General features: G+C 39.9%; 1 protein-coding gene across 1 annotated transcript; it reads right to left on the bottom strand.

Moving 5' to 3' along the window:
• Positions 1 to 231: 231 nt before the first annotated feature.
• On the bottom strand, positions 232 to 4473 carry cldn15a (claudin 15a). The gene is made up of 5 exons (XM_082526568.1): positions 4085 to 4473; positions 3672 to 3836; positions 3323 to 3404; positions 3136 to 3243; positions 232 to 2144 (listed from the first exon to the last, which is right to left on the bottom strand). Exons 1-5 carry the CDS (start codon positions 4299 to 4301, stop codon positions 2051 to 2053), a joined length of 666 nt encoding a protein of 221 aa, XP_082382694.1. The 5' UTR covers positions 4302 to 4473; the 3' UTR covers positions 232 to 2050.
• Positions 4474 to 17215: the final 12742 nt, after the last annotated feature.

The following is a 17215-nucleotide window of genomic DNA, read 5'->3' on the forward strand; positions in this document are numbered from 1 at the left end:
CGGACATCTTTTTGCCTTTTAAGAGTAAGATCGACCTTAATTCATCATAGTACGGATTGAACAAGGCGCAGGAAGCATTCCTAAGAGATTTTGCTTCATACTGACATCACGCATGATGTGCATCTTCTGTTCCATCCCAAAGGTGCTCTATTAGTTTGAGATGGGGTGACTGTGGAGGCCATTTCAGTAAAGTGAACTCATTGTCATGTTTAAGATGATTTGAGCTGTGTGACATGACACGCTATTGTTGTCAGCAACAATAATCAGGTAGCCTGTGCCATACAAATGAAGCTCAGGTGTCTAAATGGCCTAAAGCATGCCAAGAAAATATCACACACCATTACATCATCAGCAGCAGGACAAACGCTGATACAAAGCAGGATGGGTCAATGCTTTCCTCTTGTGTACTCCTAATCCCTACCACTGTAGCAGTTGAAGCAAATTGAGACTCATCAGTACAATCATCTGTTGTCAAGTTTTGTTGTCCATGCGTAGCCTCAACATCATGTTAGCTGACATGAGTGTCACCCATTGAGGTCCTCTGCTGCTGCAGCCCATCTGCTTCAGTGCTCGATATGTTGGGCATTCAGAGACTTGGTTGTAACGAGTGGTTATTTGAGTAACTGTTGCCTTCCTATCATCTGAAAACAGTCTGGACATTCTAATCTGACCTTTGACATCAGCAAGACATTTTCTTGCGTCTGGATATTTTCTCTTTTTCAGACTGTTTCACTGTAAACCCTACAAAGGGTTGTGATCTGTCGCAGTAGATCAGCATTTTTCAGCCCGTCTGGCACTCAAAGTCACTTAAATCAAATTTTTTTCCCCATTCTGACACTGAGGTTAAGCTTCAGCAGATAATTGCACTATCGAGCATTTTAACAGTCGTAATAAGAAGCTGGGCAGCCATGTTTCACCAAAACAGCTTGAGTTCACCTTGAACCGGTGGACACACACACACCAACTCACATAAGATGTGTTCTCCTCTTGTGTTTTGTTAACAAACTGAACAAGAAGTTGCTGAGCTGAGACCTGGTGCTATTAAAGGCACACAAGTCACAGGATTTTCAATCATTCGGTGGTTGATGTGTCCTCTAAACGGAGTCACTGTCATCCTGGTTAAGACCGCTTCCACCTGCATACATTTACCACGGGTTAAGGTGACCACCCAGTGACTCTTCCCTATCTTCTTTATTATTATTAAATAAGTTGTACAAAATACAGTCTTTATTTGACACATAAAGACATTTGAATTTGCTGCTTTTAGCACCAAATTTAAATAGTAAAAATGTGGAATTTGATGAAAATATAACATTTGCAATCAGTCTTTACTCTGAACACAGACACCGAACAGGTTGTTGATGATTTCCCACAATATTTTACCCAAATCATGTCCTGATGACCTGTAATCATGCGCCTGGCTGATGGTTTTTTAATTTTAATTTAATTTTTTATTTAAAAAAGGAAGAATACAGCCACCACTGTTTTTGTCTGTGGTAAGCAAAACTGGAATGTTCAATGTAAAACATTTAAATTTGTACATTTGCTTACCCCCCCCCCAAAAAAAAAAAAAACAACAACAACAACAAAACCCCAAAAACAAACAAACAGGCAAAATACAATCAAAACAAAGACAACCTGCCCTCCAGCGCCTCAGGTGTCGCCTACAAAACTGTACAAAACAACATATCCCAACAATCATCACACTTTTGACCTTCCCCTTACAAATGTGATTGAATTCATTGGAAAATAAGTGACAATATCAGAGAAATATAAATATTAATCATTGAGAGCGCACAGTGAGTTTGTGCAGTGACGCTGATGTTTTGTCAAGCTTTTTGCAATCATTTTATCCATGTTATTTCTACAGAACATGCATTTTGAAACTGCGGTTATTTGTATATAACATATACAGCTGAAATACTCCCAACAGTGAACATCTGATGCACTGCAAGTGTTTCCACAGTGATGAAATGGCACAATGTGTTAGTTAGACCAGCCAAAAGTGAAGGGATGAATAAGTCCACAAAGCTCAGTTTCCAAATCCTGCTCAGACGTAAGCGTTTCTCCCGTAAGTACTGGCGGCCAGGCTTCTGGTTGGTGCTGGTCCAGAATACACAGTTCCCCTTGCATGAGGTAGAGGGCTGCAGAGAAAGAAAACGTCAGGATCAGATGGTGGAAATACAAATCACCCCAAGCATGCTGCACATCATATACTCAGAGTCTCAGCAAGGAAATTAAAAGTTTTAGAATAGTGTTAGAATAAGTTATCCTTATAGTGGCAGTGCACCTATCAGAAGTGAATATAAACAGGCTATGGTCAGTGTAAAGTGAGTAAAATTCTTGTGAATAATCTAGTTACTACTTTTTTTGACCACTGGGGGGAGCCAACTTTCTAATCAGGGACATGAGCACTTGCCACTAGGCAGCCATCTTGGTAACGTGTTTGCATTGTTTCTTTTTAAAGCACAGTTTAGATCTACTTTAATTCTAATGATTACCTGGATAGAAATCTAAATCACTAATCTGATTTAAAAAGTTTACAATTTTACCGACTTTCTAATAAAATAAGGTTTTAATAAATACGTGTGTGGGTTTTTGTTTCTGTTTCTGCCAAAGATTTTCATTCTTTTTCAAATCTTTGATTGCTACGTCTCCGTTATTCACTTTGAGCAGTCTGAGACCTGCTCAGGAGCTTCCATCTCCAAACAGAGATCTCTCCACAGAGAAATTTAAAATCTTTTCTATGCTGTGTTTTATGATGTCCCTGTAATGAAGGTGGGTCAAAAAATTTTCATACAATTTTTATTTGTTCTTTTGCCCATGTTTACCATTGAGACAGGTAATTACCAAATAAACTATAAACCCCTTAAACCTGCCACTTAGCACAGTCGAGACAAAGACACCTGGATGGGTGGGAACTATCGACACTTTGAGATAAGTTCATGTTGCCACAGTGAGTCGCTAGAGAGCCACGGCATCCGTCTCCCTTTGTATCAAATTAATAACAGAACATTCAGCACATTCGTGTTTTCTTTAATTTAACCAGAACATTTTTCATGGCGGGGCCAGACTGCACCTGTAGACTCTGAGAATTACCTCCAGCTCTGTACATCAAAAAGAGATCAAACTCACTATTTTTCCTCTGTGCCCAATTTGCAGGAGCAGGTGAGAACGGCTCCTCCAGCGATGGCGAGCACAGCAGAGCACCAGCCGATGTAAAGCCCTTCTCCTATCTCATACCTGTGACACATAGCAAAATTATGGGCTGCTGGCACTGCACTTTAGGCCTGTTTATCTCACACCACTAACAGCAACTTACTTTGTGCCAGGGTAGTAGGGATCAAAGAAATTCTGAGTGATATTGAAAGCATACCAGGACACTGCAACCATAGTGCACAAACCTTTTGATAGAAAAAAACAGACAACAACAACAGGGAGTCTTTAGTGAGCAATAAAACAGTGACGGGTCAGAGTTTAACTCTGATCCAAAGTATTGAAGTAAACAAAAATAGGTAGGACTGATCTAAAAAGGCGGTAGGGCATTATCATGATTCATCAGCATGCTGGGGAGGTTTCTTTATCTTCTTTAAGGGGTAGTGTAATAGGAGGTCAATATTGTTATCTGAATAGCCAGGAAGAACAGACTGTATTTTCTATGCTTTTGTTACCTTGAAGCATAAAAAGTACTCCAGCAGTGCCTGCGATCCTCCCTTTGAGAACATAGTTTTCTCCTCCTGCTTTAGAGCATTGTATCCCGATCAGCGAGCCCAGCAGTCCAAATGTGCCAAACACTATCGAGGCAATCATCAAGGCACGAGACGCTTGGATGTAACCTGGAAACAGTGCATAGATACACAAAACCACATAATTCTAGCAGATTTTTCAAAGATGGATTGATGTTTTAATGTGTACCCACAGTACAACAAAAGATAGGACATCTTCAAGCTCTTCAAGTTGTCCTTTTAATACATTTCTTATGACAGAAACCCTCCTCCAGACAAAGCAACATAAACATTTGATGGCATCCAACTTTCCCGAACCTCATGATATTATTAAGAAGTCAATTTTTTTGTCAGCATACCATTCAAAGCGAGCATCGAAGGGAAGTCCCTGCAGTTACTGACCCCGGTTGAATCTGTCGCGCAGGACATCCACAGGTTTTCATAGATCGTAGAGGTGGTGATGACATTTCCGTCAACAGTGGAGGTCCTCCAGTAACGGTTTGGAATCGCAACCCCCACCATTATCCATCCGATGAACCCCAAAATCACAGCCACCACTTCCACGATTGGATCCATGACTTCTCCTCGGCCCAACTGTCAGTGACGACAGACTGAAGTTTTTGAATTTAATAAAAGTTGTTTTTTTATGAAGATAAAAACATCGGATTTGGGTGAATGTGTGTGTGTGATGTGTGTCCGCTCCGCCACTGAGAGATGTGTCCAGTTCAACAGATAAGTATAATCAGTTATATGACTCACTTGCAGTCTCTCCTCCCCCTACACTCTCTCTCTCTCACACGCACACACGTGTACTCTATCCTCTTTTTTTTTTTTTTTTGCATTTTACACCCCTGAAACTGAACAGGTGTTTATCGGCTCACTTTCAGGGTCCAATGGTCATCTGCTACTCTTAATGACGCCGTGACTCTGTATGCATTTCTGGTTATGTTTATGAAAAATACTCAAACATATAAAATTCTCCCATCTCTCATAATAAATGATTACACTATTTGTCATTTAATAACTTTTAAAGGATATCATTGCTTAAAAAAAACAACTAGTTTTTTTGTAATCACTATTCACTATAACACTTCAAAACTCATATCGAAACATATACGAATATATTTCTCTAAATTATGCTCCACCGCATAGGTTTTATTGTTTCGGTTTGCATATCTCAAGGCCAGAAGACTCGAGTTAACAATTTCTTTGTCACACCCTGTGCTTGGGAACCATCAATATTTAACAGGTTCAATTTAATGTCACAAACACCAACCAGAGACCAAGGTCTAACGCTGCCCAGTTCATCCCGTAGTTTCTCAGTTTGTTTCATGCCATTAATAATCCTCCTGATAGCTTTTAGGTCAGCGTTGACAAATCCAGGGCACTCTGAGTTTACCTCACTGATAATTTGAAGATAAATCTTAACCTGCATTTCACACCAAGTCGGTAGAGGTGGGGAGATTTATAAACCAGCGAATGTGTTTGTTTAAAGGTCAGCCTCCAGGAATAGCCCCATTCACCAACAATAAGCCAGACTCTAGCTGCTGGTGAGCCGAGTGTTTGGAAGGGAAAGTTCGACTTGTGGAAATGAAAAAGACACAAAGGTTGTTAATTGTAACAAAAATTCAAATGTTTTGCATTTATTTTACGAAATGACAAAGAAACTAATAACTAAAAACTCACAAAATGCTTAAATAAACCGATTAAATATAATGAGCACATTTTCAGTGATATAATCAAAGAGGGTTATGCTCTTTATGTTTCATCAGATAGGTTATTAAACTGCTCAAATGGCATGTAACAACTGAAGGTAAGTAACATAGTTTGGCAACATTACTGAGTGAACTGGGAGACCATGAAACATTTTGTGCTGATAAAAAAAACTACAAATGTTCAAAGGCTCCTTTTGAAAATGACTTCTTATTATCATTACTGTTTCAAATTGATTGTGTTTTGTTAGTCACCACAACTGCAACTGTAATTCGTGTTCTTTGCAAATGTGAACAAGCTGAAGAACATGGTTAACACGGCTGCCTGATAAACATTAGCATACTAGCATCGTCATTGTGGTCATTGCGCGCACTTAGCTAAAAGTGCTACTAGCAAAAGTCAACACTTTAACTTAACATTTTTCTGTTTTCATGAAACAAATTTCCATCAGACCTGAAATATTTCAGCCCACTTTTCCAACAAGTGTTGCTCAACTGCCATAAAATTTATATATTTTTCTTTTTTTAATGGAACCATTAAGCAGGAATTTGATTACTGGTTTTAGCAACAGTACTGCCAAATGTAAGGTCGTCATAATGATGCATTACTTTGGAACAACTTAGCTCTAACAGTCTTATGAAGAAACTGTTACTGTTTTTTTTAACACCATTTACACTTTAATGATTTACCCATCACACACTTTCCAGAGTCTCCAGCTATTTGTGAAAAATGTTCTGGGTTGTTTTTGGTGATGAGGCTGCTGCTAGCAGGTCTCAAATCACTCTTCCTGCTCATGATCAAAATTCCTTTGCTGGTTTTAGACCAATCTCTAAACTCCCTTTTTGGTCTATGGTGGTGGATAAAATTGTCCTTCAGCTCTAGACTTTTCTGGAAATAAATGGCGTCACTGAAACATTTCAGTCAGGTTTCAAAATAACATCACAGCACAGAAACTGTACTTTTAAACATTTTTGATGATCTTTTATTAATTGCAGACTCAGGTAATCCTGCCTTTTTAGTGCTTTTAGACCTGAGTGTTTGATAGAGTGGATCATGGTGTCCTAGTCTTTATGGAGAGCTGTGAGCACTAAAGGAACTCGCCTTGAATTGTTTTTACGTCATATTCAGTGGCTTACATGGGGCATCCCTCAAGGATCTATCCTTGGCCCGGTACTCTTTTCACTTTCATGTCATGGTGATGATTTAAAATACTATATATATATATATATATATATATATATATATATATATATATATATATATATATATATATATATATATATATATATATATATATATATAGTAAAAGGCCTTGCTGGACTGTATTGCAGACGAAGAAACATGATCAGTGATAGACCTTTCCAACATGAATGGACAAAAAAAACAGAGGTGGTACTATTCGAACCTCCTGACACACATTGCTCTTTTAAGGGGGAACTTTTTCATTTGGAGAATTGCAAAACACCGTTTGCAAAAAAGAAAAAACTAAACAAAACAGGAGTGACCTTTTTGTCTGGCAGTTTTATATTTAATAACTAAATTCTGTTGTTAAATTGCCTCTTCCAGCTGAGGGCCCTTACAAAGATTACAAATATTCCCTCATCTGCTGATTTAATTAAGTAATTCATGCTTTAATTTAATCCAGGCCTCAATATTGGAATCACCTTTATTTTGGAGTCATGCAGGCTTTGCAGGCGGCAGCTCGACTCCTGACAGCCACATATAAGCGAGACCATATTTCTTCTTTACACTGGCTTCCAGTATGCTTTACAGTTCATTTAAAGATTTTATTGTTTGTTTTTTAAAGCCACTAAATGGATTAGCACCCTATAACCTTTCTGAACTTTTATCTTGGCGTAGTCATCAGATGCTTGTGTTTGTTCATACAAGCAGACTGAAGCCGAGGCTGCACCTAAGCTTTTCCAATCTACCTCTTCAAATTAGGACCTCACCAGCACTCGACATCTTTAAAACCAGCTCGAAGACACGTCTTTACTCCCTAGCGTTTAAATATAAACAAGATTTTGACACTTCACTTTTGTTTTGTTTATTTTTCATCTTATTTTTTTCTGTATTTGATGTAAACCCTTATTTTTTATAAATGTGCCGATAACCCCCCCACCCCCCCACCCAATTGACTGTTGAGAAGAGGAGGATATTGTCAAAATGCTTCTCCATCACAAATGGCTTTTTGAATCTCTCCACAGTGATAGGAGTGCATGATTAGCCAGAACACAGAGTAATTTAATGCTCCAACAAACCTTCCAGGAAACAAAGACATTCTTGGGAAAGGGGCACCCAGATATTTGTGCTGATGTTTTTAATGATTACCTGATGGCTTCTTTTAACTAGTTCGTTTTTTTAAAGCATTACATTTTACATTTTCAGTACGTTTTACACACATTTCTTTTCCTGTGATTTAATTAATGTCTTAGATTTAGTTATGTACAAAAGAAAATTTGGAACATTATTAATGGTCCATATAAAAAAGATATCGTACCTCAGAATAGAAACAATATATGGTTATATTAAAACAGTGTAGTAACAAAAATATTGCACTTCAGGATATCCACAGTCAATATTATTTATTTTATCTTTATTTAACTGATCCAATCTCTTTCACAATGACAGCCATGTGAACTCAAAATATATAAAAAGCACAGCAAACCAATAATCTAATATTAATTATAGCTTAATTGTGATAATTTAAAAGGAACCCTTTTAGATACTTGAAGTTTTGCATCCCATCTGACTATTAAGAATATCATGTACAATAGGATAAATACTGTTAGTACATGCATACTACATACACCAATGTAAGTGTTTCAAACTAAATATCTGCCATTATTATTTCCTTTTACTGCTCTGACCAACATTTTATCAAGAAAGACAGAAATCCAAACCACAGTTACATCTAAACACATTAGCCACGTTCTGCGACATTTTCAACTGAGAAATCAGTCCAGCCCTAAGTGTCTCAGTTTACGAGTGAGGTGTTTGCAAAGCTTTTTTGTTAAACCCAATTTCTTTGCCCACTTGGCTACATATAACTTTGTGCTATTGTATTGAAACTTTCACCCAGGCTCTGCCTTTTAAAATAAACTTTATATGACATTTATAAACTAATTCCTGGAACGAAGTTTATAAGTTTTTCATGTGCTTTCCCAGAACAGGTCATTAAAAGCCGGCGAGATGAGCATGTGATGAGTGGACACAACTAGAGAGATGAGATCGAGCAGGTAAGTGCTTAGTAAGTTTTTTGTGTCCACTTGTTTATTTAAAACGTCAGTATGTCTGTAAATAATCATTGACTCTAATTGTTAAAAGATTCACAATTATTTGTGTGTGTGTGTGTGTGTGTGTGTGTAGGGGGGTGGACTTTAAATAAAAAAACTAAACAAAAAAGGTGACCTCACATCTCCTACACCAATCAGGATTTAGTAACATTTGTATCAAAATAAAACAATAGTTGTTGGACTGTTGCTCACGTTGCCAGGCCACAGTCAAATATTTTTGACCACGCCCATAAAGCCATAATGAAACCAATCAGTTGCTTTAAATGGTTTAACGTATTACACAACCTTTAAGTGTCATATCGAAACATGCATATCAATGCTAAGAGGAAATTGCTAAAACTGGAGAGCAATATTCACCGCTTTTTACCAGCGCAAAATACCCACAGGGAATGGCAGGTATAAGTCTGTCACATAGGTCCAGACAGTGTGGATTTATTGGTACACAAAGAATAAATTTGGATTTGGTGCCACCATAATATCTTTAAAACCTGAACTCATCTTGCTGAGGAATCTCTCAAGTACAGACTGTACCCATCTGTGAAAGTGTCAGCAAAACTTGTGAAATGTCATGACCGCATCTTATACTATTGCAGTGCTGCTCCATGGACAGAAAACACATGCCAAAGTATTCAGTTTCACCGCTGTGTTAATTTTCTGCCACAATAGGTGTCTTCAGAATCACTTTTCCCATTATGACACACAGAGGTACGCACAAACAGACTTACAAGGTGAAATTTCCACACAGAAATCTTGATTTTATTACTAGAGTCTAGTGCCAATTAGCAAATGTTGGTATGCTTGGGTAAACATTAACATTGTCCTGATGAGCAACAGGTCGAAACTTCAAAGAGCAACTATGATTTTCCACTTTCCACTCACTTTCCAGAAAGTTACAGATTTGGCATCTTTCATTTTAAATCATTTGTATCCAAGTATAATGAAAAATGATCAAAAGCTGCATTGCAGATGGTGCAAAATCCACAAGGCTTATAAGGAAATGAAGGTTGGGTAACACAGATGGGAGATGTATATATATATATATGTATATATATATATATATATATATATATATATATATATATATATATATATATATATATATATATATATATATATATATATATATATATATATATATATATATATATATATACACGTGTGTGTGTGTGTGTGTGTGTATTAAGATATTTGACCATAGCCTTTTTCTGTATTATTATATAATGTCTTCTTCTCCTTCTTATAATACTATTAATACATACATTTAACACTGAAGCCATAATTTCAGTTTGCAATTAAGTGATGCTATGAGTTATAATAATAACAGTTAATTGTTCATATTCATTATTCACTTAAATAACGGCCTCGTGAACTTGGTCTGAATGCACTGGTGTTGTCTCAAGAGCTGTGCAGCATGGCTGTGTCACCAGATTCCAGGTGTGTACAGTTGGCTGCTGACTACAAACAGAGGTCATCTCTGTTGTCTGTCTTTTCAAAGTTTACCAATAAGCCTCTCCCTTTCTTTATTAGTACTTTATATTTATGGAACTGCACATTTACTTATTTATGCATTTATTTTGTTCTTCTTCTGTTGTAGGTTTGGATACCCCCCCCCCAAATAGAAGAAATAATCCTTTAAAAACTATATTTTGTATTTACACATTATGTAATTGAGACAGATACACTAAAAATAAGAAATCTTTCTACTACGACTTTTCAGAAAACACCTTTTCATGGTACTATATATACATCATGATGATGGGGAGAATACAGTTAACCACGTGACCCCCTTTCTATCCTGTTTGTTTAAGCTCGTCCTCTTTTCTGTGTTGTTTGTCCATTTCCTGTGCTATTGTTGTTTTAATTTTAGAAAAAAGTTTAAAAAACACTCTTGTGCTTTGAAAAAAAAAAAAAAACAGTAGAAGAAACTTGTCTTGTGATTGTGCAGCACCCACATGGTGTCATTTATGTTAATGCCAGATTAAAAAGAAACGGCAACAACACATCATCAGTTAAAGAAATTAAAAATGCAATGCAAAGGACAAGGGTTAAGAGTTTTTCCATAATTCCGACACCCTTCATTTTGACGTCTGCTTCGCTCCTGTAAAGTGTTGTGAGCGCTCTGTGATCGGTTGCGACACAAACAGCCTTTGTTCCCGCAGATGCCTCTGGCCTCTGTTTCACGACACAGCCCACATACAAAGACAGACTCACTTTCACATTATGATGAATATGACATGTGAACAGCACAATAAAAGAGAGACAAAAAGTAACATGTACCGCCTTTCCTTGTGTCTGCCCGCAATCAGCTGTTTAACTGGATTATACAACAACCTTAATTTCCAGTGTAGTTACACCTGCACAGCGGGGGGTAAGCGAGCCTCTACACTGTGCTCATTCGCGGTGATTAAACATTAGTATCTGTGTTAAACCCGCTGGGTACTTGACGGACGTTGGCCCTCAGACGCACTGAAGCTGAGCTGAATTACACCAGCTCTGATGAATCATTGATGTTTAAGTGTGTTTAAACTGCGCGTGGGAAGAGGCTGGAGACAGCTCGGGGGTCAGTTAGACATTATGTCTATTTTCTGCTCCTCTGTTTGGATATTTGTTTCTTCAGATATGGTTTTATCTAATTGTTTACCTAAATGATCATCTATTTTACACCAGAGAAAATGATTGTTTTCTCAGGCCGATCCGAGTTTCGGTCCTTTCACCCGGGTTAATAAGTAACATCCCACCGCGCTGATAACGCGGCACATAAACCATAGCCTCCATAAACCTCCCCGTTGTAAAAAGATGTTGACTGTTTGAATCTCTCCGAGGGTCAAGATATGAGGATGATCGAGAGTGAGCGAACTCGTGCGTGGGTTAAACTCTCAGAGATGACAATCACAATACAAGCTGTCACATTGTGTGCACCAAATCCCTCATTGTAAATCTAACAGTTAATAAATGACATTGATAAGAATGGGGTTTCATATTGGACTTTGATTTATCGATTGGTCTTTATGGATATGGTAGGAAAAATGCTACAGTGTTACAGAATCCTGGCTCCTGTTTCCTTGTAGAAACGCTTACACCGTGTGTTTTAAAGCCATTCAGTTCTTCTTCATCCCAAACCATGTCTAGATTATAAGCTGTCTTGTGTTGGAGTGATGCTGGACCTTAATAAAACAGTATCTGCATCAGTTACAAGGACCCACTTTTTATGAAATCAGTGAAACAATGACAGGAGCGTGGGTGGTGCCTTGAAGAAAGGGAGGTGCTCTTCATTATAGGAAATTTTCCCAGTTGTACTTACAGGCGTACCTAGAAACTCCAGGATTTTGTACTATTTGCTCGATCCTTCATGAAAATAGCATTTTCTTCATTTTTGTGACTAATAAATCGATGTTTAAAAGCATTCTATCTTTTGTTTTAGCATCATAGTGCAGTGAACTATTTACTATTCAGAAATTGTGCGCACAAATATGCAGGACTACATATTTTAATAAGCCAATACGCAGACATTGTTGATGCACGAGTCCCACATTAAAGACCCCGTTTTATTTTGATGGTGAGAAAATTCAACATTTCAGGCTTTCATCTGTAATAGTTTATCTTTTGAAATAAGCATTTTCAATTACTGCCTCTGATTTTAATGTGCAAGAAAAACGATATAAACATTGTATGTCATAAAAACAAAAAACACGCCTTTAATTCTAATACATATATGACGCTAAATTGAACGGCAATTATTATGTAGCCTACTGTACATTCAAACTATGGACCATCACATGTTTTTTGCAAAGAGCAGAGCAGAAAATAAGAAAGGTGAATAAAAGTTTTCTTCATTTTTGTGACTAAAAATGTAATGTTAAAAAAATTGTCTAATTTTACAGTATTGAGTAATTCAAGTGTTTATCATTTAAATTTGTCACAAGTTGTCTTTTGCAACTTTGAAGGTTTTTTGTTTTGTTTGTTTGTTTTTTTAAATTAATGTGTTCTTGAATATGGGACTTTGCAGGAGTGCCGGTCTTCTTTCATATTTTCAATATATTATCGGTTGATTGATTCGGTAATTTAAAAAAAAATCAGCTGGAAAAGTATTTAATATGTGAAGCTAAAATTTCACAGCAATTTTCATTTTAATGCAAATCAGAGTTTGGTTGATTTAAGACGGTGTTGTGACTTAAATGCTGTAGCCTACTGAAAATCTCTTGCCGTGTTAAACAAAAGAGCTCTTGGAAATGGAATTTTTTTGACACCTATGCAACACCAGTCCCATAAATCTATAAAATAGAATGACATCTTGCTCTCATCTCAATAAAGCCCTGACAGTTTTGATGGAGCACAAACAGGTCCTTTATATAACCCCGCGAGCAGCTTGGGTGCAGAAGAACACCGAGCTTTACATAGATTCTGTTGACTGATGCGCCAAAGGGTGAAGCAGGAAGGAAAATCTGACACGGAGCCTGTTGTGGACTTCAGGTGTTAATACTGAGGGACGTGTGAACATAAATATGCCTTGTGGTAATAAGGAGTTCGGGAGCTAAATGCGTTCAAGTTCATTTGGTGTGTGAGGAAGCTTGCGTGCGCGCGCTCCCGCTCTTTAACAAACCAGTCTGGTGGAGCAGAGTGAAGCTGACCCCCCACCCACTTGAAACGTAAAGGCAAATAGGCGGAGCGGTTAGTGCTACGTTTGTGCTGGTTTGTGCAGGTAAAATCAGCGTTTGTGCTGCTACGGTTTCCGAGATATTAAACTTTATTTTATAGGTCATTCAAAGGTCACCATCCCCCCAGACTGCTCCAAAACGGGCCAAAATGGTCTACTTTTTTAGTGCTACGTTTGTGCTGGTTTGTGCAGGTAAAATTAGCGTTTGTGCTGCTTCTGTTTTAAAGATATTAATGAAAATGTAAAGGTCAACCAGCCCCCCCACATTACCCAAATCCAACAAAAGTGGTATCAAACGTTTGTGCTACGTTTGTGCTGGTTTGTGCTGCAAAGATTTTCGTTTGTGCTGCTATCATTTTAAAGATATTAATAACAATTTCTAGAGGTCATCAGAGGTCAACCAGCCCCCCCACATTAATTAAATCAAACAAAATGGGTGTCAATCAACTGTGCTACGTTTGTGCTGGTTTGTGCTGCTAAAATTTTCGTTTGTGCTGCTTCTGTTTTAAAGATATTAATGAAAATGTAAAGGTCAAAAGGTCAACCAGCCCCCCCACATTACCCAAATCCAACAAAAGTGGTATCAAACGTTTGTGCTACGTTTGTGCTGGTTTGTGCTGCAGAAATTTTTGTTTGTGCCGTTATTATTTTAAAGATATTAACAAAAATTTCTAGAGGTCAACCAGCCCCCCCATATTAATGGAATCAAACAAAATGGATGTCAAACGTTTGTGCTGGTTTGTGCTGCAAAAATGTTTGTTTGTGCTGCTAACATTTTAAAATGTTTAATAAAATAACGTCTTGATGCGTGCTTAATCATCCAGGTAAGTAAATCCCAAAAGGTTGATTCTGTTCATCTGGACATTTTCAGTTGGAGAAACGTTTCGTCACTCATCCAAGTGACTTCTTCAGTCTCAGCTGACTGCAGGTTTCCCCAACCTTATAAACAGTACATTTGCATAGTGAAGGAAACTAGCGCCACTGAATGAACAATGTGCCGGGGGGTTAATTCCATGATTGTTAGTATGCAAATTCTTATGACCATTGATCTTTTTTTTTTTTTTTTTTTTTTTTTTTTTTTAAATGACATCAGAAACAGCAGTATGCGACATTACGTGATGGCAGAGCTTCAGTTCATCCTTTGTCATTTTTTTTTTTTTTTTTTTTTTAATAAATAGGACAGGGGGAATGAATGAGAGAGAGAGGGGGAGAGAAAGAAAGAAAACCCAAGGGGAGAAGAGACGGTGAGAAGGGGGGGGAAGAGAGACAAAAAAAAAAAAAAAAAAAAAACTCCTGGGTCACCTGTATGGAGAAAAAACAAACAAACAAACAAACAGAGGAGACAGCAAACAACAAAGAGCAACATAATAATAGAGAAAACAAAGCACCATCACAATAAACTAGCTAGTCATAGATATCAGTATTTACTAAGTAATAAACGATATTGTGCAGCACGCAAGATAGACAGCGCACAGTGTGCTTTGAGGCAGCAGCCAAGAAAGCTTTAGTCCGCGTCTGTGAATACCCATGTGTGCATACCTGTGTGGATCAGCATGCTTGCATTCCAAAGGTTTCTCCATGTAATGATCTGCTAGGGAGTGTGGGGGGGCCACAGCCCCGTCCTGGGTGTGAAGCGGGTATGGAGGAGATCAAAACTCCAGACATCCAGAGGCCCCCAGAACACAAGAGACCATGGAAGACCAACAGAGGGGCAGCCGCGCCACTGTCCCAGTAAGAGCTGAGGAGAGTCCCAGATGAGGGCTCACTCAGCAGCCGCGGAGCAGAAGCCAGGGGGGGTTGCAGTGACGCGCCCGTGAGCTCCGCCGGCCCCCAGCTGCGCCTGAGTGACCGAGCCCTAGGCCGAGAGGCCGGGGGCACCCCACCTCCAAAGGGGCCCGAGCGAGCCCCAGGCCCCAGGCCCCGACAAGCGGCCGCCAAGGAGTGAGCCGGTGTGTACCCGGATGCCCACCCCCAGACACAAAGAACCACCAACACACCGACACCTGAGGGAGTCCGCCACCGGCAGGGGAAGTGGTGGTGGGTGGAGATAGGCCTCCAAACCTTGGAGGGCCTGAGGTGTCCCCAGAGAGGTGGCGTCTGATACCCAACCTGACATATAGACACAGACATACAGGCACACACAGACACAAACATCCATTCCCACCCTCATGCTCTCATATGCACTCACTCCACACTCAACCAACGTGGAGACAGACATAAAGAGACGCTGTACACTCAATCACACTCCCCAAGCGTACTCTACAAACCGGGTCTAGGTACCCTTGCCCCTGGAGGGGGGAATTGCACCCAGACCCAGGTGGTGTTACCCTTTTCCCTGCGGTGGGGAGAGGCAGACCACCCCGACTCCGCAGCAGCAGGGAGGCCCCACACCCCAGACCGCAGTCGGACGGCCAACTCCTCCTACTAGCCCCCCCGCTCCAGCAGGCCGCAGAGAATGGGGGTGGGAGAAGACTCCAAACCTCCCTCCACCCGCTCATTGTAGTGTTGATGCATATGTGTTCTAAGGTGCAATTAAAACCCAGGAGGGCATGGAGCTACCTGCCAAGGAGCAGCAGGTAAGCACATGGTCCCTCCTGCTAGCCCTCAATGACTAAGTGTATTTAAAATTGAGAGGTGGGCAACGACGTCAGGGGTGAGGTATACACCCTGATGGTGATTTGGACTCCGTGATTGTGCCCACCCCCAAGATCCTATATGTATGTGTAATGAGAGTGTGAATAATGTGAATGTCTAAGTTGTGGGATAAAATTGAGGCAGAGGCAGCCAGAAGGGGACAGGGGGGGGGGTAGCCTCCTCTGCACCCTGGTGACATACCCCCACTCCAAGGCCCTGCATGTGTGGGTGGTTGTGGAGGAGCGGGAAGAGGGAGGCAGCTGGAGATGGGGAGGGAAGGAAGGGAGGGGCAGGTAACCCCTCCCTGGGGCCAGCTCCCCCGCTAACATTTTAAAATGTTTAATAAAATAACGTCTTGATGCGTGCTTAATCATCCAGGTAAGTAAATCCCAAAAGGTTGATTCTGTTCATCTGGACATTTTCAGTTGGAGAAACGTTTCGTCACTCATCCAAGTGACTTCTTCAGTCTCAGCTGACTGCAGGTTTCCCCAACCTTATAAACAGTACATTTGCATAGTGAAGGAAACTAGCGCCACTGAATGAACAATGTGCCGGGGGGTTAATTCCATGATTGTTAGTATGCAAATTCTTATGACCATTGATCAATGACAACTAATCAAAGCCTATTGATCAATGGCAGTGAGTACCATTCACAGAAAGTGGGGAATGGCTACAATCACAGCATTGTAGGATGGCGAAAGATGTACCCTTGGGCCCCCCTTCTCGATCCAGAGATGGTCAGCATCCTGACAGCCCGATGGACGAAGCTGTCTCTCAGTCTGCTGGTTCTGCCCCGGAGGCTCTTCAGTATCCTTCCTGATGGCAGCAAACTGAAGACGCTGTTGAAGGGATGAGTGGAGTCACCTGTAATGGAGACGACCTTCCAGATGAGGCAGGTGCAGTAGATCTCCTGGGGAGGGAGGCAAGAGAGGTCCCCACAATGCTCTCGGCTGCTCTCACTACCCGTTGTCATTTTTTCCTGCAGAACCCAATGCAGGAGTCATACCACACAGTGATGCAGCTGGTGAGGATACTCTCAACTGTGCCTCTGTAAAAGGTGCTCATAATGGGGGTTGAATCTCTTGTGCTTCTCAGTTTGCAGAGGAAGTAGAGTCACTGTTGGTCTTCTCCACATTCAGGGACAGGTTGTTGTTGCTGTACCACTCTGGCAGATGGTTAACTTCACCCCTGTA

The sequence above is a fragment of the Aulonocara stuartgranti genome, assembly GCF_965226115.1.
Source record: "Aulonocara stuartgranti genome assembly, chromosome: 3".
Classification (NCBI taxonomy): Eukaryota; Metazoa; Chordata; class Actinopteri; order Cichliformes; family Cichlidae; genus Aulonocara; species Aulonocara stuartgranti.